At 40.1% G+C, this 27389-nt stretch overlaps 1 protein-coding gene across 1 annotated transcript; it reads right to left on the bottom strand.

Moving 5' to 3' along the window:
* Positions 1-690: 690 nt before the first annotated feature.
* On the bottom strand, positions 691-21489 carry LOC141441911 (E3 ubiquitin-protein ligase RNF123-like). Its single transcript, XM_074106801.1, has 27 exons — positions 21472-21489; positions 21208-21360; positions 20473-20587; positions 19538-19607; positions 19211-19353; positions 18594-18787; positions 18025-18150; positions 17491-17641; positions 16891-17034; positions 16042-16224; positions 15311-15463; positions 14826-14935; positions 14474-14592; positions 14024-14077; positions 13321-13433; positions 12250-12369; positions 11349-11455; positions 10588-10695; positions 9763-9851; positions 6017-6122; positions 4947-5094; positions 4254-4353; positions 3866-3960; positions 3006-3164; positions 2605-2702; positions 1161-1231; positions 691-872 (listed from the first exon to the last, which is right to left on the bottom strand). The coding sequence occupies exons 2-27, from the start codon at positions 21336-21338 to the stop codon at positions 691-693; spliced, it is 3189 nt and encodes a 1062-aa protein (XP_073962902.1). The 5' UTR covers positions 21339-21360; positions 21472-21489.
* Positions 21490-27389: the final 5900 nt, after the last annotated feature.

The following is a 27389-nucleotide window of genomic DNA, read 5'->3' as shown; positions in this document are numbered from 1 at the left end:
CCGCATGCTCGTTTGTATCTCTTTCATGTCATAACAAAAAATAAATGAAAAAAAACCCAGATCGGTAAGTCCCATGTCCCATGTCGGTAAGTACCGGCTTAGTTTTTTTTGTTTTTCTTAGTAAAGTAATAGGTGCTCGCATCCTATCCAATTCGAGACACCAATAACTCCGATGGGTGCAACTGCTTCCCCCTGACGTAGAACCAAGTTTTACTTATAATACTAGCAAACTGAATTTCATTTTTTCAATAACAGTTTTCTGACAGATAAAACAGGTGAAAAATCAAGGCCCTAAATCAAATCTTGAACACAGTCATTAAGTTCAAGTCCGTGTATCTATCTAAATCTAGTTGGCAACTTAATTGGACCCAAGACCTACTTTACAAACGTATTTCTGCATAAACATGATTATTTCTGGCTCGCCTTGGTGGCCCAATTGGCGGTTCCTGATCTACGATTTTTTTTTGTCTAATGAATAAAACGATTCGTACAGTCACCAGCACCAATATCTGACACAACAAGCGTGCATAAATATCTGATACGACTCTATTTCTAGGGCCGGAAGGACGTATCAGATATTTTTGCACGCTCCGCTGTGGCAGATATTAATGCTGGTGACTGGACATATTTTACGTATGCTAATGATGGAAATGGATCGAACCGGGCCAATAAGCTTTGTAGTCAGGTACTTTAACCACTGGGCAGACCGATCTTCGAAAAAGTAACAAGTAAACATTTACCCGGTATCTGTTGAACAGGCACGGTGGGGTGCATGTACAGCCGCAACGTGTTGCATAGCTCCAGCATGGCATCCACGTGGTACTCAGGTACGAAGGCGAAAAGCGACTCGGCAAATTCTCGCGCTACGCCCTCTGTTAGCCAATGAAAGCGAATTAGCTCGTGAAGTGCTATGGGCAGAGCATATAGCGGGGAGAACAGATGGCCGTTGGGCAAAGGAAGACCAGCGCGTTCGCAAGACCGGCAGATTGCTGATTTGGGACCATTTCGTGGCATACATAAACTATTTTTTCTTATTTTTTAATTTTTTATTCATTGTTCTTATGTTTGTCACGAATAAATGTTTTTTTTTCTTTCTTCTTTCTCGTATGGAGAGCATGGATTAGGAATGGAGTTTTAATTGAAAAAGTCTATTGACTTACGACTCGTCGATCCAACTTGAGTGTTTGACGCGATCTGTGGCGTGTTGGCTCTCGAATTTGCTGTCTGGGGACTGAAAAAATATAATACGTTGGAGAAAGCCGTGCTGGCCTAGTTTGACCTATGCCTCTCAAGAAGAGAATCGTTAGTTTAACCCAAGCTCGATTCTCTAAGTTTTCGAAACTCAGTGTGAAATTACATTAGTAATTTTTACGATTTTTACGGCGAAGGAAATCATCGTGACGGAACCTGCACAAACCTACGAAGCAATTCTTAGGTGTGTCTGAAATTTACGTACTGGGCCCGCGTGGGAACTACGGCACAAGTCCTTTCACTCTGAGAGGAGGCCCTTTGCCCAGCATGGGACGTATATATGTCGGCGGCCGATCGTAAAATCCGCCAGATCACGAAATTCCTAGCCATATCGTGAAATGCCGCCATTTCATGAATTGGCTAAGGGACATCCGCCACATCGTTCATAACTCACCGTTTAGCGATTTGCCTAGTGACGTTTAGGCAGATCATGAAATTCCTAGGCATATCATGAAGCGCCGCCATTTCATGATTTGGCCAGTTTAGGCAGATCATGAAATTCCTAGGCATATCATGACACGCCGCCATATCGGTTCTGGCACTTCGCCGGCCGCTGCCGCGGCACGCTCGCTTGGCTCGCTCGGCTCGTGCGTCGTGATCACAATTAATACTAACCACTCCTCGCTTCGCTCGTCGTACCTAAATTTTTTTATATAAATAAATAACAACTAGTGAATACTTTATATTTACCAACAAAATACTAACTCTAAAATACGGGCAGACGTCTATGGTTTTTTCACATTGCGCACAGAATCCGTTTGATTCACATAAAAAGAACGGAGCTGATGTTCGAAAGCTTCTTTTGCACTTCTATTTTGAATTCACTCACTATTTTCGGTTTAAAGATCATTTTTGTTGCGACGCCGACATTTTTCACGCGCTAAACAAACACGGCGGTCAGCTGGTCACGGCCGCCATTGCATACGCAGCGCCACCAGTGGCCAAATAAGAAACTATTTTACGATGTGCCCGGTATAGAGCTAGGAATATCGACGAATGCGTTGCTCTAATCGATCTGCCGTATTATTTCACAGCACATCGTGATATGCCTGGCCAACGTTTAGGCATATCATGAAATGGCGGCGTTTCACGATATGCCTAGGAATTTCGTGATCTGGCGGATTTTACGATCGGCCGCCGACATATAGACAGGGATGATGATGATAATGTTTATGGTAGTTTATTTATTAGGCCACGTCTGCGCCCAAGCTGTGGAAGTTGTAAAGACACTCCGTATACCTCGCCAATAGTGGCGGGCAAGTATATGTCACCGCTAGTGGCTTAATTTGTGGCCTGTAGCCACTTTGCCTGTCCCACTAGTGGCTTACAGTGTACGTCAACTAATGGTCTTACCTTTGATCAGAGCTGGATGTATATTCTAGTTGTAGAGACGCATAGCTGCCTCTAGTTAGCAGAGAGCTCTTTCCAGGTAGAATTTCCTTACTAGCCACCTAAAAAGTGATAAATATAAGACACGACTTTCATCAATGTACCGAATTTTGTGAAATCAGAGCTTAAGGAAGCGTTTCCACCAGAGATGTGCGAGAAACCCGCTACACGCCCTCGCTACGCACCCTCGCACCGCTCATTTACCTCGCACATCTCTGGTGGAAACAGTCACACGTTCCACAACCTCGCACCGCTCAGCATCGGCATCTGTAGTGGAAGCATAAAATCAGCCACGCTACGGTCACTCCTGCTCCCGCCCTGTTGTGAAAGACCTATGGGGAAGAAAACATCAAATTCCGAGCCACCTGGTTGACCTGGGTGTGTGCAGCGTAGTCCGCGTCCGAGGAAAGCCGCATGGAGTGCAGTGTACCAGCGAAGTGCTTGGCGAGCTCCGACTGGCGCTGCTTCGTCCAGATCGCTCCAATAACCCACGACATCTGTAACGCGCCAGCTTCAAGCTTCTCCTGTGGAAAATGTTGATAATGTTGATGTGCTGGCTGAAAATCAGCGCTGGGGTGTTTTTAACGCTTTAGCATTATGCTGAACCAGTGTCCGATTCAGAACCGCAATGACACATACCTTTGTGTTGTTTATTTGTAACATATGTACTGTGTTTGTAACTAATAATATTGTTGTGTCTTGTGTTGTGAATAAATGTATTTCTTTCTTATCTTTGATGTAAAACTACCACGACACTTATATATCCGTACTGTCTAAACTAATATTATACATGCGAAAGTCACTCCGTCTGTCTGTCTGTGTCTGTAGAACAGGACCGCAGTGTCAACGCGCGGACACTCGCAATCACATTCGCCAGCTCTTTCTACCCTTACGTTATATCGTGTGATAGAAAGAAGTGGAGAAAAATATTGCGATTCCGAGTGGATCAGACAATAATAGGTAGTGTAAAACTCGTATCGTAACGCCTACATAAAACCATTTTTTGGTCTACTTTTTTGTCATATATACTTACCTGTATGTTTCAGTCTATTTTAAAGACGGTTCTTTGTATTGGTTCTGTTTGTTTATTTGTATTCTGTGTGTCTATCCTGTATTGTTCATGTTGGCAAATAAATAAATCTTCTTCCTCTTCTTCTATTCAGAAAAGTTTACGTTTTCTGAATAGAAGACCTACTATTATTTCATAGAATAATTATAGCTTTACCTCGTACACACTCTTGGACCTCTCAAGCTCTTGGTACATTTTCTCAGTCAATTCTCTTTTTATACGCTCCGTCTCGGTTAGTTCCGTTTTCAATACTGTTGATAAATATAAAACATTTTCATATTGTGATCAAGGTAGAGCGAGATGTCTACACCGCTCCTGCGCCTCTCAAAAGGCTCATCATAATTTTATTTTGCACTGAAACTAGAAAGAGGCGCCTCTTTCCATCTGGCGCCTAGAACGACTGCTCCTCTTACTCTACCCCAGGTGCGGCGCTGGTAATAGCACACTTTAGATACTTTGTTTCGACTCAAAAAATGCCAATTTGAAGGCAAAAATTCTAATTTTGTTCTGTCAGTGACTTGTAAAAGTTGTAAATGTAACTAACTTGTAGCGTTCTGCAGCTCGGCCGATATCGTCATCATCCTGTGCTCGATGTCGTGGAGACAGTCAGCCATGTCTAGTTGATTGTCTCTCAACTCACACAACTAAAAAAAGATGTAATAAAAGTACTGTTATACAATTACTTAAGTAAGTGAGTTTTGCAGGTGGTAGGACCTTGTGCAAGGTCCGCCCAGATTGCTACCACCATCTTGCTCGCTAATCCTGCCGTGAAGCAGCAGTGCTTGCACTGTTGTATTTAGGCGTGGAGAGTAAGACAGCCGGTGAAATTACTGGCACTTGATGTATCCCATCTTAGGCCTCTAGGTTGACAACGCATCTGCAATACCCCTTGTTGCAGGTGTTTATGGGCGGTGGTGATCTCTTACCATCAGGAGATCCACTTGCTCGTTTGCCATCCAGTCGAATAAAAAAAAATCAGGAATTAAGATAATTACTTAAAGTTGGTTAAACAGTGTTAAAGTTTTAAAAACGCGTGTTGCAAGCGTCATTTCCTTTTCATAGAGCTTTGCATAATGCGTTTATTGTATCCATACAAATTAACGCGCCTCGAACAGCGCGATAAAAACACGCTGCATACAAAGGCCCTTACAGATAACTAGCATGTGATGCCAACAACCGTGTAGAGGATCATGACAATAAAGAAGGGAAAATAACATTAAAATGGCGATGGTAATACCTTCTCGGCATGTTTGATAGCAGCGCCATGGTATAGAGCCAGCAAACCGTCCAACAGTCGAAGGTAGGCTGTCCTCACGTCTATGGAGCCAGCCCCGGGCATCATGGAACGAGCTCCTTTCAACGCAAGAGCTGTTTCGCCGGTAGACCTGATGGTTGAACAGTTATAAAGATAATTACGTACTACGAGTAGAGTATCCCTCTAGAACAGAGGTTCCAAAACTTTTTTCTCGTAGACCATTTTCTGAGTTTTACTGTTTTTGGTAAAACGACTGAGAAACAATTGCAGGCCTAAACTGGGCTTTAGGTTATTACGAGGACGTGGGAAGTAAAAAATAAGGTAAATCGTCAATTACTGGCCTCCCTTCAATAACTGGCCACCTTACAATAAAAATGAATTCTATAGCTACTTAGTATAAACAGTGTTAATTTTTTAGTATATAAGGTGTCAATTACTGGCCACTCTTCAATAACTGACTTGAGGGGCTACTACGAAACTGGAAAATGGAAGTTCGTATCGCACCGTGAGCGGGACGGCAACATACGAAGTTCGAGTTTTGCACTTCGTAGTTAGGGCCTGCAGTACCACTACCATGAGTTTATAAATAGTGACCGTACTCGATAGCGACGGCGTAAATTATTTGTATTGAGAATTGTACAGCGCCCCTACAACTAATTTACGCCGTCGCTATCGAGTACGGTCACTGTAAACTCATGGTAGTGGTACAGGGCTACTACGAAACTCGAAACTCGAAGTTCGTGTCGTGCGGTCCCTCTGACACTTATACTATTTGCAAGAGGGACCGCACGACACGAACTTCGAGTTTCGAGTTTCGTAGTAGCCCTGCTGGCCACCTTATACTAAAATTAATTGTAGTCACCTATAAATATAATTTATTTTTAGTATAAGGTGGCCAGTAATTGTCGATTTATAATAATAATAAATAATAATATTCATTTATTTCAAGCAACATGACTTATTCCCTTTATCTTTATCCCTTTATTTACTTTGACTTTGGCTTTATCCTATGTCAAGAATATTTAACTGTATGGTATGTTAAGTATACCCACCTGTTTGGCATAGGAGTCATAGCCGGGTGCATGAACCGGGCCATCGAAGAAATGACCTGAGGCAGCGTGGCCAGACCGGGAGAGCCAGCCGCCATCTCGCTCACTCCTGCAATTCGGAAGCCTAGCTGTAGGTACAGGTCGATTCACAAGAGCTGGCACGAATGGATTGAATGAGTAAATGCAAATATATGTGTGTTATCTGCATATTATTTGAATACAAACATGAAATGTATTACTTTATATATTTATTTTAATTTTCGCCCCCGCAGCCGTCATCTGGTGGCAGTTCCCAAAGCTCGCATGCGTGCGCAGTGTCACACAAGAACTCACCTCTCAATCGAGCTTTAATACTGAATCATGCGCTTCTTGCATCCGCGCCGGATTGTGATATCTTTGCTAAGTAATAGCTGGAAGACATACATATAGCGAGTGTATGAGGTTCTCGAGGCGAAGGATGACCGGCCGTCTTCACTAAATTGTTTGTAAATGTTAATTCTGTTATCTTATGTGTCATGTGTTGTGCTTGTTAATATTTTATGAATTTCACAGTGCTTTGGCTTGTCTGTTATGCGGTGTAGTTATTTCATTAAATAAATAAAAAACAGTGTCCTATAGAAATGTCTAAGCGTGCCAGGTCCTGTGAATCGACCTGTAGGTACTACTAAAGCCGTATCTGTAAAGATGAAAAAAAAAAGTATCCGGTAGGTACAGCACATTTCGCTCCAAAAGACCTAAACTCAAATCGCTGATGTTGGGAAAGCAACCGCCAAGCTTTAACACGTTGGTTATACTTAGGCACATACATTATACATCACCTATACTTAATGTTGAAGACCGTTTTAACGGAACCCTAAAAGCTATAATTATTCTTATATAATTATACTTTCAGTTAGATATAGATAGTATTAATTTTATTCAATTCTTTTGTTACTTTTTTTAAAAAAGTTATTTTTTCCTTAGTGGCCAAAATGGCAAGACGCTTTGTAGTTTTCTAAACCTTCTTTTGCTAAATAGTTGTGTGAATTAAAAAGCTTTGTTACGAATTTAACTGTTTTACGCGCATAATTAGTTATCTTAATTCTTGATTTCCTTTTAAATAGTAAGTACATAAGACTTAGGCCTCTAGTGTCTTTGATAAATTAACTGCATTTGTCCTGTTGAGTGTTCCCTTAAAGTTAACGAAAATAAAAAAACAATGTGTACAATAGCTAAATATTAAAAAAACCGTAAGTATACCTAATTCACGGACAAATTTCATCAGTGAACTTTGACCTCATCACTGTAGCTGTGTTGAATTATAAACCGTAGTTTTTCCAACGGCCCGTGCTGCACCGCTTGTTAAAGTTTAATGTGGCTTGAATATGCGATACCTGGGGGGCAACTACGAAATTTGAAAATCAAAGTTCGTATCGTACGGTCCCGTCCGTCCTCCTCACTCTCGTATTGAATAACATAAGCGTCAGCGGGACGGCAAGAGACGAAGTTCGAATTTTGCACTTCGTAGTATAGGGCCAGCTTCATTCATCATGTTGCATTTTTAAAATCTTCGAATCTGTTTCAACATTCTCTGATAGTTTCCGATGAATCCATATTGAGTTCACTTCTGAAGTAACTATTTACGATTCGATACACATAAAAAACTGTTATTAAAAGCTTTCCAAGTCGATGCTGGTACTAAAATGTCAAGACAAGGGGAGTATCCCCAAAAATCTTTATTTCGGTAATAACTCGAAAACCGTGCAACTTTTACTGGGGTCATGTTAGGTTGGTTAGGTTCCTCTTGAGCTGGCTGCCTCTGGTGTCACTGTGACGTGGTACTTCTGGGACACCCTGTATAAATATAAGTTATAATAGCTTTTGCCCGCGCTTAGCCCGCCGGGAATTAGGTTACCGCGCTGTTCCCTCGGTAACTGTGCATTTTTCCGGGATAAAAAGTAGCCAATGTCACTCTCGGGTCCATAAAATATATCTATGCTAAAAATCAGGTCGATCCGTCGCTCCGTTACGGCGTGAAAGACGGACAACACACAAAGACACTTTCGCATTTATAATATTAAGTATGGATAACTATAAAAACCTAACTAAAAACATCACCATTCAATTCATCATCATCATTTTCATTCTTTATCGGACTCAGATTCGTATGAAGTGTTACATTATTGTGGCAAGGGGTTTCGTCTGTATGTTTTAGAATGCATGGAGATAATTAGATACAACAGTATGGGGTCTATTATTAATGAGCAGGTAAATTTAGTTGCATCTCCCTTGCTACGGCTTGGATATAATTTCAGCAATGGTAGTTAATAAAACATGCATGGACAGTAAATAAATAAAAAAACAAGGTAGTTTTGAAGGACGGTTAAAAAAAATATTAATTTTGTGGGTAGTTTTATTTTGTTTCATGAAATATATGTGGGTACTGGGGAGTTACAGTGACAAATTAAAACGGTGGTTGTGGTTCGTTAGTCTAACAACTGGTAGCATGGTGTAGGTCACTCTGAAGATGAGCTCTGGTTGAGTTCGAAACGCGTCAGTGTAGTGTGGTGGTGGTGGTAATAGATGGTTTGTGTGATTTGTGTGTGTTCTTACAGTGTGGAGGTGGAGGAACTGCATGAACACGCATATTTTGCATAAGCTTAGCTATCGTAAGGTCGCGGTGAGCAAGGAAATTCTTTTAGTTCATTGATATGGACCTCCGCAAAGTAACGCCTGATTCAATAAATTATGTAACATCCTCAATAGTTGGGAAATTAACCATTTGGGAAAAGTATTTCGGTGAAAAGTCATGATCCCTCCATTATCGTGCTTCGGATCTTTATCGGGTCTTGGATGTTTAATATGTATTTAAGTATGTATTTATCCATATAAGTATGTCTATCCGTGGCCTAGTGTCAACAGTACTTACAAGCTTTGCTTAGTTTGGGACTAGGTCAATTGGTGTCAAGAGTCCCGTGATATATTATTTCTTTTTATCAGCTCGCATAAGCCGCACCTTTAAAATTAAACTGAAACAATTCGAAATATTCACAGTTCCAAAACAAACATTAAATATAAGACAGTCTGGTTGAATTTTAAAACAATCGAATTATTTAAGTGTAATTTTAAAGGTGCGAAGTATGTAATGTTCCTTATAATGTATTGTTTGTCATATCATAACTCTTTTTTTATCTGAATCCATTAAAACAAACCTAAATAAACCTATCGCTTTAGTGAGATGTCTCTATGATTGTTTTTTTTGGAGTATTTTTTATTTCAGCTTCAAATTTGTTACTTTTACAGGTATTCCGTGAAACCATATAGTAAATAAAAACTGAGACATGGATGCACAGAAAAACGAGAAAAAGATACCGATCAGAAAAATTAATTAGTAATTTGATTGCTTAGTAGCGACATCTCTTGTCTGGGTGAGCGGTTAGTTCCGAAAGAATGTGACGTCTGTCGACGCAACATAGATGTCGCTAGTGCTGCTGCTTAAGTAGCATAGCATAGTAGAAATAAGCAACCTGAGATATGTATGAATAGGAAAAATTTGTGTCTAGATTCCTGTCCAGCAGTGGTCTAGGGTTATAGCACGCAGCACGGAATGCTGAGGACCTGGGTTCGATTCCCAGTGCCGGTCTCTTTCCTGGTTTTTCTGTGCATCCATTGTCTCAGTTTGTATTTACGATGAGATGTCTCTGCCTTTAAAAGGAATAATATGACCTCAACTCAAAGTTTAGTAAAGTAAGTGTGGGGACGATAAATACCCATGTCAATGCCCCCGCCTCTGTTATAGTTGGGCTCGAAGCTCTGTATGAACGGACTGTCCTCGCCCAACACCTCGATCAGGTCCTGTCTGAAAGACAACACAGTATTATAGAAGACTAGGTACTAAGTAAATAAACACCATTGGCGCACACAATACATTCGGACGTTTTATCACATTTTTGAGCACTTTTTATTTAATTTTACCGAACATTATTATACATAACAACACACATAATTCAAAAAGATATTCAAATTGGTAAACAACCAGCGTTTTATGGCTAAGTAGCGCTCGCTGGTAGATATTCTTTGGGTAGAGGAACTATATAAAATTTACATTTCTACGAATAAATAATAAGTCAGAAAGCGTAACTCAGAACAAATTCCACACAAAAAGTGCCATACCTTAAACCAAAACGACTTATGATTCAAATACGAATCAATTTCGAGGTTTCAAATATACGTGCTTGTTGATTGCCTAAAATTCTGAAAGAATGCAGGGATTGGTTGGCTAATGGGTCGCGCGATGCAATGTCAGATGCACAAATTAAGATCACTTCTTACATCTAACGTTTCAATGACGTGCCATAATATATTGATAATGACAGCTTGTTTTTTTAAGCGACATAAAGGAAAAGGAGGAGGTTATCAATTAGGTTGTATGTTTTTGGTCGTTACTTTAGAATTCCATCATTTATGAACAGATTTGAAAAAAAAAGCCTCTCTCTGTAGGTACATTGTAGTTGTAGATTAATAATTCCTTACCAGCTCAAAAATGCCAAGAAAATTCCAATATCTTTAGGTACATTAGATTAGCAGCTTCTTACCGCAAAGTCCTCACGAGAAAAGGTAGGACTCCACCGAGGCGGTCCACGTTGTAAAAGTCCAGTTCACCGTCGATGAACGTCTTCGCTGGTAGGTAAGGTGGCATGTTACTGAAAATTTACTACCTATTTCAGTGCTTTTCTCGTAGGTAAAAATCTAAATCTACACAGGACTTTACAGCTAAGGTAATTGTTATGTACAGTTAAGGAAACTAAATCACGTACCAGGGTGGAACCTCTTCATAACCAATTTACCTATGATTTCTTTGGCGAAGTATGGATTTTAACATGACATTAGTAGCACAAAGGTGCCACCCTGGTACGTGATTCAATTTCCTTGACTTGCATCATGTTTGAGCATCACAATCTCATCTCATCTATTTCTGGTGCGGACTGTACCGCAATAGGTAGGCTTCCTAAAAAAATTCATTTAGTCCATCAATTAGATTATAAAAAAATTGTGGACGAGTATTTTTTTCTTTTGTCAATGAAACAAAAACTAAACTAAAAAATGGTAATATTTTAATACCCAGCTGACTACCCAATTCCCACGATATTTCTTACTTAGATGCTAAGAGAGGCACAAAGCCTAGTTTCCACTGCGAGCGGAGCGAACTCCGTACGTACCTACTCAGTATTACTTACATATCAACCAACTTCATAGAGGTTCGGTGTAAGTACTTTCATGCAGCGGATCGTTGTACTCGTACGCTAAACTGAGTCCTTACGGTGTCCCTCCGCTCGCGACTTAAGATTCTACTTACGAGTGTCCGATTGGGTTCTCGTTCCACAGCTTCAGAATAGCACTCAGCAGGCGCGCATGACAGCACCAAGAGATTGCGGGTGAGTTGCGCGAAATGTTGAACAGCCGCTGAAAATATCATGTTGATGTCCTTTTATTTAGACAATATTTATTTATCATCACACTTGCTCGTAAACAGTGTCGTAACATGCAGGCTACCTTGGTTGCAACCCCCAAATAAAACCCTCGACCTTAATGTGCTTGTCATGAAACCCGTGGTCGCTAAACAAGACATTCCACGTACAAATTTTCTTGTCATGAAGCCCAAGGTCGGTACCTAAATGAGTCAATGCCCGTACTGATGCTGCTGCGCGCGTGCTGCAGGACCACAATATTAGGAAGAATTATATTTTTCTTTTAGAATATAAGATTTTACTCACAAATGCGATGAAAAACATTGTATGTCGCACGGCGGTACTAGAATTACGAACATCGACTCATTAAATAGACTCTCGTTCGTAATTCCTTATTTACCGCCCTTAAGCCACAATGTACTGTCGATGCGCTGTCATTTTGCGCGTGCCAAACCACTGTGTGGGAGCGTGAACCATAAAACGTGCGCTTGCTAGTCGCATGTAGTCGTGGCCGACCCGAAAAGTATCTAAGGGTAGATTTTACGATTACCTACCCTCACATCACGTCAATTAGGTACAGATTTAGTGAAAAACGTTTTGGTCGATAAGTTCATATAGTTCACGAGTCGGATAAGTTCATATTTATCTTGCTTTCTTAATTAGTCACTGATTCAACGAAGAGCCGCTCGAATTGTTAATGAAGGGAAACTTTCTGGCCGGCGTAGGTTCCAGAACTTTGACAACTTAAGTCGTGCTTTCAAAAGGTCCATCAAAGTTCTGCTATTTTACCATGTCCAGGATACAGTTGTCCATGATATACCGTCGAAACTTCTCCAGGAATATCTTCCGAGTGGACGGCACCATGTTGGTTCCGTCAGTGTTGTCCAACAGCATTAGAAGGAACTCCAGCTGTATCAGTTTGAAATAAGCATTCATTATCTTTTAAATACAACAACAAATATGATTACGATTAGGAGTATATACATATACATATATGTCTTTGATTTGTTAATGTAATACTTTTTTTTGATACTTCTGTAAAATGGTAGCTTAAAAAAGTTACAAGATAATTATATTTCGAATAGGCTAATTATTAGCTTTCATTTGATATCCTTCTTGTTACAATAAAAAAACTCTTCTTTTTTTATTTTTTGCGGTGACGCTATTTTGAAATTTGAAATGTGACCATCAGCCAAATAAGTGGTCTAACCATTTTTAAACAAGTTCCTATCATATGTTTTTTTTTATTCGACTGGATGGCATGGCAAACGAGCAAGTGGGTCTCGTGATGGTAAGAGATCACCACCGCCCATAAACATCTGCAATACCAGGGTTATTGCAGATGTGTTGCCAACCTAGAGGCCTAAGATGGGATACCTCTCCACGCCTAAACACAACAGAGCAAGCACTGCTGCTTCACGGCAGGATTAGCGAGCAAAATGGTGGTAGCAATCCGGGCGGACCTTGCACAAGGTCCTCCCACCTGCATATGCATAATATGTCGCTAAAGTCGAACTTTCAAGTTGACAGACACGTCTATTGGCATTATTGTTTTGTGACATGCGAGCTTAGTTAGTAGATTAGTTATTCTGTGCTTTAGGGTGGTAGACCACATATTTGGCTGATGTAGAAGACATATATGCACATACGCTCGAAAAACATAACCTTCCTTCCGGCAGTCGAGTAAAAACTGTCAGACACTAATTTCAGTTTGACATAATTATTAATCCTTCTACTAATAATGCCAGAGCAGAATTAGAAATTAATTTTAGAACGTAACTAATCACTTAGTTTAACAAAGGCAAGTCGAAAATTGATGAATATTATTACGGTCTACCAACTCCTATAACATTATTGTACCTGGATTTGCTCTAAAGGTGCAATGGCTTTGGTTATCTTAAGACAATCCTCTTTGTACTGCGCTTCTTTAGTAGCATCGTCCTGGGTTGACGTGAAGTACTTAGTGATTTTCTCTGCAAACAAACATTATGGGATAATCAATGTGAATAGGGCAGCGGCTTTCGTGAATTCTGCCCACAGCCAAAGGCTGCATCAAGAACTAGTTCGTATAGGTATGGTTTTGGACAGACACTAGTCCACAAAGAGTGAGGAAGTAGCTGTCGACTATTTTCTCGCTCAAGAATCGAACTAAATAGATCTCGGGTTGGTAAAAAAGACAGATATATAATAGTTGATTACTGTCTGTTCACACTGCGAGGACATTCTTCACTAGTCGATCGCAGCGATAGATCTAGTTGGAGCTCACGTTAAGAGACCAATCTGCGGTCATTTTACTGGCCCCCTCCCCCTAGTGTCAGTTCGTCGCACTCGAACACTCGCCTATAATAGCCGAACGGCAAAACTAACGAAATCACGCTTCTCCCTGCTCGCAAACTCGTTTCTAGCTCTAATCGCTTCTCGCTCATCGTCGAGGGTGGGACCAAAGGCTTACACGGAGAGATGCCATTGCAGCATTGTAGTGTTTTTAGTTGTCAACAATCGTCACTTATTACATTCATTCCTAAGATGGCTCTGTGTGTAGCATTTGGTATAGTTGTCTCACCTACGCCAGTTGGTGTAAGAGGAGTGCGGGTTATTGTGCCTTTTTCTGCCATTTCTGAAAAAAAAGATTGTCATACAACCAGTGTGTAAAATTCTGGTATAAACATCTAAGTATAAAAAATCTAAAGGTAGCGCATTAGGGCGACAATGAGGACGGAAAAGGAGAAAATGCCACACCATCAAAAAGGGTTTAGAGGACAAAGCGTAGAGTTTACTTTTGACTTTACAAAAACAGATTATTTATTCATATCTGGCGAAGCGTTGGCAGGCCTTCCACTACACAGACTCACGACATTGTGAGAGTGCGGAAACCTGAGGATACAAGTGGCGAGTTGTTTTTGGCGTTCTGGAAGGAGAGGCTTTTGTTCAGCAGTGGACGTCTTCCAGTTGATGATGATAATGACGATCAGGGTATGGATATTGTCATTATGTAACTCGTGAGACATCGTACCAGCTATCCTGGGATCCGTCTCCCCGTGTACTGAAGTGGGTCGCTGCCACCACGGGCTGCGTATGACGGTGCGCAGGACCGCATCGTCAGGGCACTTCACGTTCAGGAAGTTATCAAACCTAAAATAAAATCATTACAAGTACGAGTACTAAGATGTAAACCGCAGATCCGAGCTACTACGAAAGACTTTTTTTTTAATAATTTAAGTGAGACAAATGAAATCGCATTAAATTAACGCCAGCCAGTAAGTGGTGACTTTGCTATTCAATTTTTTTTCATTCTCATTTGAGTCTTCAGGAAAACGAAGAAGATCGAAGAGTCCCGAGTGACATTAACATTCTAGTAAACGTACGAGATTTTGTTGAAGAAAACATATTTGACGAGATGGTGCCTCGTCTCCCGATGCTGCATCAGCCCGCAGAGAACGTAGACACCCTCCATTTGCTGCGCGAACTGCATGTTCTGAAGACAAGCAAGATAATTACCATCATCATCATCTTCACATATACTATACCTACTACTACTACTACATTATCATCACGATCATCTACCTTTACATATTGTTTGTTCTCTCGCGCTAATGAGTTTCCTATAATTTCACAAATTCTTCCGTAATAAAATATGTAGTTACTTAGTACTGAGCGGAGAGGAACCACATCAATGATTGATTATGGACGAAATATACTTAAATGACTTTCTGCTAAGTCTTGCTGTACATTGTTGGGATGGTTGCAATGATGGGATTTCTGAAAGCGCAGGTTGATAGTTCGATAAAAGCCATGTTAAGTAGCACTTGCTACTTTTAGAAATTTATACGGTATTATTATAATTTATAACCGGTGACACCAAGTCGAAGAGCAGGCACTCCCTCACGATGCAGTGTTCCAGGACATCGCACAACGCCGCTTCATCCAGGAAAGTCCAGAGCAAATCCAGGATGGTACAGAGACGGGGCTGGGGCTGCGCGAGGAATGTGGCTGACAGATTATTCTGAAAAACACAGTCTTATCATCTTTCTGTTTTAACAATAGCTATAAGAGAATATTGTGTTTTATCAATCATGGTTTTTCATCAGTGGAGGCATAGCCGCATTTCATTCAGATAATAATCAAATGAAAAATAGAAATAAGTAGAAACGCGATCCAGATCCTGTCTTTAGACAAAAAAAAAATTTAAAGCAGCGTTTCTAATGTGCGAGGATGTGTAGCGAGGAATGTGATTTTCATTAACCATTAGAAGCGCTTCATTTACCTCGACTCGCTCCGCTCAGCTATTTCATTAACCATTAGAAGCGCTTCATTTACCTCGACTCGCTCCGCTCAGCTATTTCCACCAGAGATGTGCTGTGCAAGGATGAGTAAACATGAAAAACACATCCCTCGCAACACATCGCACTCGCTCATTATTGTTGGAAATGCTGCTTAGTGTCACAGACTCACGAAACCGAATTCGTATCCGTATTAATTCTTATTTTTTGTGATTTATGGATTGATATTGAAGTATGGATGCCTTGCGAGTACCATTCTGGAACCTCCCTAGAAAACAGATCATTTAAATCCAAAACTCACAAAGTTCTCCTCTCTAGCCTTGTTAAAGAACTCAGTAGCGTGCTGGTCCACGTTTATTCCCCTGTTTTTGATACCGAGACTGCCTCGCAGTCGTGGCAGCAACTCTGCCACCACCACGTAGGATAATCGAAGAGTGCTTCCCAGCTCCACGATCACCAGACGGGCTAGAGACATGAGGAAGGCCTACGGAGGAAACAAATATTTATTATACCTTGACATGTTCATACGCGACACTTGGTACGTAGAAACCTGTCGCAGGGAGCCTCTGTTGCCTTTATTGAGTTTTTTTGATAAGTTGGGCCACTGCTGACTGCTACAGGTTCCCCATACGAACTTGTAAAGTTGAACTTAAAATTGAACAGCGATTGAATTCTATCTCACGATGGCAAGTGTACTCATAGGTGAGGCCAAAGATGTAACTCACTGGTTGAGCAACAAAACAACCTAAATAGAACAGTCCTAAATTCTTCTTATTAGGAAAAATAGACGACATTCTACAGACGAGTCGGACTGTGTCTTAATATAATAATACATTGTAATGTATTGTTGTTGGGATAAGTCCGCCTTTGTACTTAACACAACTTTTATTTATGTAACCTTTTTGTTTTTCCTTTTTGTACAATAAAGAGTATAAACAAACAAACAAACAAACATTGAAAAGCAATTTAATTCATTTCACCAGCTGCCTTACCTTCTACATATACTATGAAGATGCCAATTCAAACGCTACTGATTGCATCAGCATAATTCTCAAGTTAACGACATTATTATCCATGCAAGAGGTAATATTTCTCAGTTCATTTATAATTTCGTTTATTACATTATCTTTAATAAGGGCTTTATTTTTACTTTTCTAGACATCTTCTTGGTCTCTTGGTTCTGTGCGTCGACAACCTGATGCGGCGAGGCGCGGGGAGTGTACGCTGCAGAATTCGAGCTGTGGATTCGCAGGGCCACTTCATCTTCAGCTACTTTTGATGATTCAGATTTAGCCTGGATTTAAAATAATAGAGTTAAAATGGAGTTAAAGGTCAAAGCTATGTGTTGATCTAGAGGGAGGGAGAGAGAGAGAGAGAGAGAGAGAGAGAGAGAGAGAGAGAGAGAGAGAGAGAGAGAGAGAGAGACAGATTTAACGCATTTTTGCAAAGACTATCTGATTAATATGTAGATTTAGGTCATGAAGTGTTAAAAAAAGAAAATTCTATTAGCCAAGTTATTAAAAGAGATAATATGCATGCAAGCCTAACACCCTAACCTGTATTTCTCACGCGATCTGAAGAGTTTTGGTGATTTAGATACAGCCTAATATTAACATTCTGAATAATGAAATAAAATAATTTATTTTGCTTTAATAATGGTAAAATTGGTGTAATGTACAGTGACATTTTCCATAATTAATCCTAAAGATCGTGTGCTGAAGCAGCTAAGGTTTCTTGTTCTCGCTCAAACCTTACTACTCTTAGCCGAGAGCGGCGTCCTCAGGTCAGAGAGACGCGAGAGCTCCTCGAGCAAAGCGTCCACAGACTTGAACAGGATGGCGGCGCGCGCGCACTCGCGGGCCGGCGACATCTGGAGGGGCGCGAAACCTTCTACTGGGAACCTGTTGACGAAATACTGTCGTTAGACGAGAATTGGTCTACTCCAAAATTATCCGCAGTCGAAAAGAGAACGTTATTGCTCGAGTGTTAAACTTGATGCCAGCTTATTTATTCCTGAGTAGGTAAGGTTCAGTTTGGGTCTACAGGGTCGTCGAGGAAGGACTCAATAGGGATCAACAAAAAAAACTGACCCAAGCTCCCTGCAGTGCCTAACGGGAGAATGCATGGTCCTCTCCCGGCTTTCTAGCAAATGGCTCATGCAAGACTCTGTGGGAGGTAAGAATCCATTGCAACCCTCTCCTCCCCGTAGTAAGCTCCAGGAAGTTGAGGAGATGCAGCCGGGTTTTTAAGCTATAAAGCTAGGTATTGTTATTATCCTACTAACACGAAAGGCACGTGTCCAAAGTTGGCATATAGATGTTCCTGCATCGCCAGCGACACCGCCGGGAAGTAGGCGATGCCGGTGCCGAGCGCCACACGGTCGAACGCCATGCCCATTGAGACACCGTTTCTGAAACAGATTAAATAACAATGTGTCTATGACAAATTACGTTCGCGAAACAATTGACTCTCCCTAGATAATTTTTCCACAAGATGTAGTACAGTCAGCTGCAGAGAAAGGGTACCTTCCGTAACGGCGGTAAGTACCTATGGATACCGCCGTTACAGGGGGTACCTTTTCTCTGCAGCTGATTGTACCTACCTAGAGCGCGTTTACCGATGTTGCACATTAAAGCTAGCGCTACGTTGCCGTTAGATGTGACAAAATATCGGCAGTTCATTAAAGGTCTGTCTACGTGATAGATGATAGGTAATATGCGAGTTGGAATTCGCTTTCGATGTCTGTTTGTTACTTCTTCTTAGGTCTACATCTTCGGTCTCATCTGCACGCACCATCACGTGAGATAGAAGTCAATTGCTGGTCAGTTAAAAAAAACTTGATATAAATCTTACCTGTAATACTCTAAGGTCCCTTTATCCAAATCGATGCAGGAGCCAATGACGTCTCCCGGCAGCCAAGCCTGGCCGTACGGCGAGGTGGCCACATTCCACCGCCGGACGCGGCCGCCGTCGTATGCGTACGAGTTGGCCGTGTCTCCCACTCCTGTGTCCATTGAGAACATGCAAGTGCTTGTGCACCAACCGATCTGTGAAGTAAAAGTTTTAGATGTAAGCAATGGTTTTAAAAGTATAGATACGTCATATGCTCAGTAAACAAACGAAAAACTTGCCACCATCAATACGGGAATTTATGACTTTGTTGACGATCAAGAAACGAAACTAAATTTGCCTTCTAGAGAAGCAAAGCCAGGGATGCTGGATATTGTATCTCCCTCTAAGGCAGCACAATCACCGAAAACGTTCGCTACTCTGTCACATACCAGCACATTATGTGTAAGATCAGGTTATCTATGTACCTTGAAGACGGTGTTTCAAAGCTTTACCTTCCACCACGCGATCGTTACTCGAGAATCTACCTCTCTAACGTCTATCAGTTCTCCCGGAAAAATTGTCAGGCCGTTGGCTACTTCACAAAACAAATCTAGATATTTGGTTGTACATGGTTTCACCTGCATTATCCCCTTGGTCCCAAGCTGCACCTCGTACATCCATTTGCCAGAATAGACGCAGGCCGTTGCGCGGATGGTGGCAAAGCTGGACAGACCCTGGACGCTGACTCTCTCGTCGCCCACGAGGACCAACCTGCCTGTTCCTAGGTAGAAAAAGCGACTCCCATTTAGGAAATCAAGTATGATGAGCTAATGTGAGAGGCGACGTAAGATACTAAATAAAAACACTAATAAATTTCCGTACCTATTGTAGGTTTATTTTAATTTGTGTTTTTTATTATTATTTGGCCATAGATTAAATTGACTCGTGAAAAAAGTTTTATTTACCTGTCGAAGCATCAAAAACTACAATCTTCGGTCCCACGCGCCCGGTTCTATCATCTGTGGGTTCTACATTCTGAAAATATTCATATAAACGTTCAGTGATAGGTCAAGTTTTACACCATAAAAGGCGAACTTATCCCTTTAAGGGATCTCTTCTAGTCAACCTTTGAGAGGAGCATTCAGTCAGGGACAGGCAAAAATTTATAAGTGAAAGCCTTAATTAAAGCCTTACTTGCATGTAGTAGTGTACAGAAGTATGTACATTATAAATATTAATCTACTTGTCTATACCGGCACGTTACTCTTAAATTCAAAAGGGACCTAAGTTTTTTGTCTCGGATGCTTTGAGTAAAGGTCACAGCTGATTAAATCCACCCGGCACCCGATCAGCACCGCCTCGCCGCGAGCGGTTAATATTTTTTATATGGGTTTGTATGGGCATGATGCGCTCATTACATCAACTCCTCCGAAGCGTCACCGGATTGCCTCGCTCACGAGGTGTCCACGCGCGGACGACGAGTGGACCACTCACTCGGTGATAGCTCGCTGCTCGTACGCTTGCCTCGCGCTCCCCACCCTCATTTCTTAATAGACAACTCGGAAATTCGTTGATCACGCGACGTTCACTCGTTGACCACGTGAGGTCCACTCGTTGTCAACGCGGCGTCCACCCGTGGATCACCTGTCGACAACGAGTGGACGCCGAAAGTCGAGGCGGTGCTGGTCGGGTGCCGGGTGGCTCTAATGAGCTGTGATCTTTATAGTCAACTATTTTTTTCTCAAACTAAAACCAAGTACTGCCTGCGATCACTACTCGGACTAGCAAGGTTAACTCAGTTCCTAGACTTCCTAGATATGGACCTCCACGAAGTAACGTCTTCATTAAATCAAATTCCGACTACTATTTAAAACAAATCGTTCGCCACAGTTTAACTTACGTCTATAATAACAACTGGGGGGTGCCGTTTATTCGTCTTTGCCTTCGTATTAGCTACTTTCGTGTCCAGCATCTTCGGGAGATTGTCTCTAATGTAACTGACATATTTACTTCTCCTGCAAGAATGTTTATTTATTGACACTTTGAGAACTTAGCGTTAGTTCCTAAAAAAATATCTGTAAACGCAAAGAAATTTCCTATGTTTTCAAGAGCTAAGTTTTTTGCCTTGAATATGTTCTGATCATCAATCTGTCAAAAGACGTCTTCTGTTGGGGTACCATAATGATCGGTCCTGCGCTGCCGGCAACGAACAGGTTCGTGCGACCTTTATCAAATCGTCAGTCCATCTTGTTGGGATTATTCCCACGTTACGACTTCTAGTTCACGGTCGCCACTCTAGAAACTTACTGGGGCAGTACTACGAAGTGCTTAATCCGAACTACGTATCTTGCCGTCCCGTTGACACTTATACTATCTATCTAATACGAGAATGAGAGGGACGGTGCGATACGAACTTCGACTCTCGAATTTCGTAGTAGCCCCCAGTGCTACGTCCGCATCGACAATCAGTATATCCACATTGATTATTTGCAAGTTCTGCGATAGCGGCTGCGGATGCGAATATTCGCAAAACTTCTAGCACAAACAAAGTAGGTGTTCTGAGGGGGCAGCAATGGTAGCCATTCAGACCCAACACCAAGTCCAATATGTGCAAATGCAATAGTTGTGTGCTTACTGTAAATGCCGGTCGTTGTTGTCCTTTAAGACCAGCTCGTTGCCGAATATCCTCCTCACTGTTTCGTGGACCTCCCCCTTTTCTGCCGAGCTGCTGCACACCCCAAACATTGACTTGAGTACGTTCATCATTGGGGCTCCAATTTCGTTGCACCTGGAAGTCAGATGGTTTGGATAGATCGGCGTGGCGTTTCTTAAAGTAGATACCGTGGAATATTGCTACTATAGTGGATGGATTCCTAGGGTGCTGTAAATTCTTCTATACCTTTAGGATTAGCGATAGGAATATCTTTTTCATGAACCAAGGAAACGGAGACTTATTCGGGTTCTAGTAGACGGCGGATATAGTGACTATTCTGTATAGACACCGATACAAAAAAATAATACAAACCACCAGAAATCCTCAACGCTTCGAACAAAGCTGTGCCTTTTTATTACAAGTATATAATTGTGGTAAACATTGTACAAATAAATCGCAAATCCAAACTGACACACGTCGCCACATCAAATTGCGCAAATTGACATTTGGGTACAATTTAGACAAATAATGTCAACTCAATTTTGTGAACACTGTGAAGGTTTCAGTGGCGTAAAGTGGCGTTTATTGAAGAGTTAAACTCATACACATTCTTAACTAACATGAAATATAAATAAAATAATGGGATATCCGTAGAAATTATCTACTGTTTTTATAATTGTTTAAGAAAACATCCGATGGTGGAAAATCCTCCTACCCCAGTAATCAAATTGATTAAAATCCTTACTAATATTATAAATGCGAAAGTAGCTCAGTCTGTCTATCAGTGGCGAAGCGTCTATAGAACTCTATTCCCACCAGCTTGCCCAATATTTACAAAATAGAACAACAAGACAACCAGAATTTATGAAAGATGTAAGGGATCTTTGCTTCGGCTTTGCCACGAAAATATCTGACGCCACGCCACTGCTGTCTATTACCTCTTCACGCTTAATCCACTCGGGCAATGAGGGTGTTTCGACAGGTTAAATATCGCTAGATGGCGTTAGTATCCTGAGTTCCGTTTGACGTTTCAGTCTTGCTTGCGATTGACTCATTTATTCCTAGTGCCATCCACAAAAGACGCGTGATTTTGTCAAAATTAGACATTAGTGACATTGTAATAAGAACCACGGCACGCGTCATCGTGAATGACTCTATGGTTATTGAGCCAATGAGGGCTATCGTTTTTTGTCTCACTAGATGGCGCACTGTAGCGTGAGGTTTTTAAGTATGGCTTTCAAAGTCTGTTATTGCGGGCGTGAAAACAAAGTTTAGATTAAAATCATATTTAATACACCTTAAAACCGTAGGTACCATATAAATATCGAGCATGCCACAGTGTTGCATAGTCCCCGTTTTGTTCGGAAAAAAAGGGAAGACAAAGGTTTCCGAAAGACAAAACTGTCTCAAAAGACAGACATTCATTGCCCCGGAACGCATATTTGCCATAATTAATTTCAGATATTGCAAAATATGCACAAAATTATTCTAATTATAAATAAACCCGCGTAGCTCACCCAAAAACTATGAGATTTGACATTTCGGAGACCTCACGCTACACTAGCGCCTCTAGTGGCGAATTCATACGCGATAGCCCTCATTAAGAGCGAGACGCAAATGTCAAACGCACCTGACGATACTAACGCCATCTAGCGATATTTCGCCTGTCGAAAAACCCCCATTTAGATAAAATTTGGTATGGAGATAGTTTGAGACTGGGAAGGACATGGGATAGTATTATCCCGTAAATTGCGTAATACCTGCGCGATAACAATAAAACAAATGCTTCACAGACACAAAGAGGACGTAGAGATTAAACAACTAAGTATCGGGTCCGTTGAAGAACAAAATTTTAAATTCAAATTCAAATCGTTTATTCTGCAAGTAGTCCGCAAGAGGCTCTTTCACATGTCTTTTTTTAAACTACCAGTGCTTTTGGAAAGACCATCATTTATTGTCAAGAAGAATTCGCAGTATTAAAAAAATTGATATCATATTTACATCCAATGCTACGCAAAATACCTTATCTATGTGGAACACAAAACAAAACAATCGACATACTTTTTATTCTACCAGACAGTAGGTTACTCTGAAAGTTCCCAAACTTGGAGTCACCTTCACAAAATAACGCTGTTTTTTCCACATTGAGATATAAACTATCGAATTAGGCCCAACTCCCAACAAAGACAAACAACACCAAGGAACGCATAACACCTCTATTTTTCATCCGAGGGTAATGAGAAACAGAGCGTAAAGGAAACTGCTTCTGCGGATGCTTGGAGGTATTGAAAAAACCCCGAGAAATAAATTACAGAAGATTATTGTAAAGTATTGATTTTATCAAATAAATCCTGGCCAAGTGCGAGTCGAACTTGCGTACCGAGTGTTTCATATAAAGTAGGTATGAATACGAGTATCTAGTGTACCTAAACTGTTTCTAAGCAAAATGTATGCGCTGTGGGGTAATTTTAGATTGATTATCAACATAGACAAACAGACTAAAAATAATATTTTCAGGCTTATTTATTGGTTGTAAGATACGAGCTAACTTATATTATATGTACCGTTCATGTTTCTAGGTAAACTGGATAGTAGGTAGGTACGTATTCTATAAATATTAGGTTTTGACTATCCGGCAATTTAAATTAAATTTGTTTAAATTACAATTTAAATAAATAAAATTTCTTGTTTTGCTATTTTGATGTAGGTAATTTAATTCAATGAAATATAGCTAATGTGACTGAAATAAAAAAAATGTAATGTAATATAATAAGGTGCGATATTACTGTAATGTAATGTAATTACGGAATTACATAATTCCTAAATAAAATTAGGTAAGTGACATTCTTTTATAACAATCAACTGTTTTATCGTAATGTAATGTGAGTCGTACATAGGATATACATAGATATGTATTGCCAAAGTTTTACAGGCGCCATTTATCATACATTATTTAGTTTACATTTATTTAGTTTTTTTACTGCTTTATGGTGTGCAATAAAGAATATTTGTATTGTATTGTATTGTATCATATTCGTAGCATTTATCCAATATGGCAGTTCAAGTGGCGAAGCCGTGAATATTCTAAAATAATGTTTAATGTTTATTTGGGCAAAAAACGGTACAATATACATAAAAAACTTAAGAAAATAGGACTTAAATTAAACATTGACCGGATGACCAGCAAATATGCCACTATTAAATTTAAAGTAATAATAGTAATTTATAATAATTCAAATCGCACTCAAAGAGGGAAATTAACAGAGTACCTACCTACGTAATCCTTTAATATTTTCTCGACTCAAACTTTGCCTACAACAATAGACTTTCCAAGCAACTTCTAGAATCCCTACAATAAATAGAATTCTTCGAGCAACAATAAAACAGACCGATGGGACCGTGGTTATTATTTTAGTTCTAGTCAAAACAACTTTTAGTGCCTCTCAGTCTACAACTAGGAACTTTGTTTATTTACGTTTTACAGGACTTTCGTGAGTTTTTTATGAAACCAGGCTGAAATGCGAGAAAATACGTCACATAGGAACAAGGTAATTCCAAATGTATTCCAGAAAATTTCAGCAGGTAAAATATATTTAATAAAGACCTCGTCCGCGTAGAATTAGGTTATCAATATCACGCGGGAACTATGCAATTTTCCGGGATAAAAACTTCCCCATGTCCTACCCCGCGTCTTAAACTAAATAAATACAAATAAAATACAAATATTTTATTTATCCAATAAAAGTGCTTATTCTACTTACATTCTTTTTGATTATGAACATGGTAAAATCCAAAGGCAATTAAGCGTCAACTGACCCCCGTACTATCTGTATACCGAATTTCATCTGAATGTTCAGCGGTTTAAGAATATGAATATGCTTTATTTTTTTTTTGTTTAGACGTGATGAAGTAATAAACGAACAAACAGACTTACACACTTTCGCATTTATAATATTAGTGGGATCAGAAAATAAGCAAAACAGAGAACAGGCAACTAACAATTAATAACTAAATGAACCCCCTGTTTCCCGATCCATTGATAAATTTTAACTGACGGATAAATGTGATGCCGTCTATGTTTGTTTTGTTCGAATAGACGGAGTGACCATCACATTTATCCGTCAGTTAAATTTAACCAGTGGGTGGTGAAAAAGCCCTTAAAACTAAAATTTAAAATGCAGCAAGAAATTTGCAATATACCAGAGCCGGGTCTCGGTTCGACTTACAATTTTATATCCGTCGGTTTTAAGACCTTGGGACCATGTGGCCCTGGGGCACATATACTTAAAAGATTTGCAAAAGCGCCCGGTTGACACTACTGGTGACCAAAGGGCCGGCAGCTATCTCTCTCAAAGAATCATCATAAGTCGCACCTTTAAAATTAAACTGAAACAATTCGAAATCTTCACATTTCCAAAATAAACTTTAAATAAAACTCAATACAACAACACACACAACACACAAATATGGTTGTTTAAAAATGAGAAAATTTCGAATTATTTCAGTTTAATTTTAAAGGTGCGAAGTATTCAAAGACGAAGACGGCCAGCCTTTTAGCCACAATTCCACGGGGGCCATTTCTAGACTTAATATGCGAATCCAACCTCCGGAATATCCGGAATATCCAATATCCGGAAGGATACAATACAATACAATATAATACAATTCAATAACTCTTTATTGCACACCAACACGTAGTAAGCAGTACAGAAAACACAGATATTCTGTTTTTTTCTGACTTAATTTAGTTTTTAGCAGTTTAATTTGACTGAACAACCCGGTTAATATTTTACAGTTAATTTTGGTTGACTAATTTTAGATATAATCTGTTTTTAGTCAACCAATAACTATTATAAATAAGTATTTCGTAGGTTTGGGTTTGGTTGGGGTTTGATTGGGGTTTGGTTTGGGTTTGTAGTTAGGTTAGTTACCGTACTTAACAACAATTACAAAACGAGAAGATAATTAAAAAATACCGCAATCAACTTTGCACCGCAGGTTGGCGGCCGCTGATTATTTGAAACAACAACAGCCCTGACCCGCTCAATGTCAGGGTTCGCCAACATTTGCTTATAAAATGTTTTTATTTGACAAACACCTCGACTTCCCACTTTTCGTGTAGCTAATTGGTTTCCGCTGGCTGGCTTACAATTAAGATGTAATGAACCTTTGGTACACTTGGCTAGAGTTCTTCTACAAGTACCTTAGTATTAGTATATGTACCGTCGGCAATTAAAGTCTAGTCAGATAATGTAATGGTTTGAAGAGGGGCGTGGATTCGAACCAGGCTCACACCTTAGAGTTTTTCGCAATTTATGAGCAAAATTACTTTTAAAATAAGTGTACCATCATCAACTTCACGGTGAATGAAAATACTTACCTATCGTGTCCAAAAACAACCTGCAATATACTTATGAAAAAATTTAATGGTATATGTGTGAAGTTACCAATCCACATTGGGCCCTCGTGGGAACTACGGCCAAAGTTCTCTCGCTCTGAGAGGAAGCCTGTGCTCTGTAATAGAAAGTATAAAAGCTGAAATGGCACAAAAAACATATTTTTCATAATCAAACATACTACAATGCCGGTGATTCAATTTACTCGCAAATATTCAAATCCGGAATACCGATTCGGAAACGTCATGTTACCAACGAACTAAATAAACATTACAAAGTTTAGTAAACAAGCTAGTTCGATTACAAATACGCACAGCCCGATACGTTTACGATTATTTTATATATAGACCGCTTTTGATACGAAGGTAGCCTGAGACCGTTCGTTTGGAATTCAAATTGTAGGTAGGTACGAGTATTTAGAGCGCAAATTATAAGTTGATAGTTAACGAAGGAATAATGAGGTCTATCCGAATGAATTCGCCACTAGACCTAGTGTAGCGTGAGGTCTCCGGTCAAATCTCATATGAGCTACGCGGGTTTATTTATAATTAGTAAGTGAATATTTTGCAATATCTGAAATTAATTAGCAAATATGCGTTCCGGGGCAATGAATGTCGTCTTTCGGAAACCTTTGTCCTCCCTGTTTTCCGAACAAAACGGGGACTATGCAACAATGCTCGATATATGGTAGTAGGTGTATTAAATATGATTTTAATCTAAACTTTGTTTTCACGCCCGTAATAACAGACTTTGTACAGTGCGCCAAGT

This window comes from Choristoneura fumiferana, chromosome 24 (genome assembly GCF_025370935.1).
Source record: "Choristoneura fumiferana chromosome 24, NRCan_CFum_1, whole genome shotgun sequence".
In the NCBI taxonomy this organism is placed as follows: Eukaryota; Metazoa; Arthropoda; class Insecta; order Lepidoptera; family Tortricidae; genus Choristoneura; species Choristoneura fumiferana.
Note: the sequence above shows the minus strand (reverse complement) of the source record. Positions and strands in the feature narration are given on the sequence as shown.

Coding starts and splice junctions, on each gene's coding strand:
- LOC141441911 (XM_074106801.1), bottom strand. CDS start 21,338: ATGATGAACGTACTCAAGTCAATGTTTGGGGTGTGCAGCAGCTCGGCA. Junction 13,434..14,023: donor TCTTACACCAACTGGCGTAG/GTGAGACAACTA, acceptor GTTTGTTTGCAG/AGAAAATCACTAAGTACTTC. Junction 12,370..13,320: donor CACCTTTAGAGCAAATCCAG/GTACAATAATGT, acceptor AAACTGATACAG/CTGGAGTTCCTTCTAATGCT.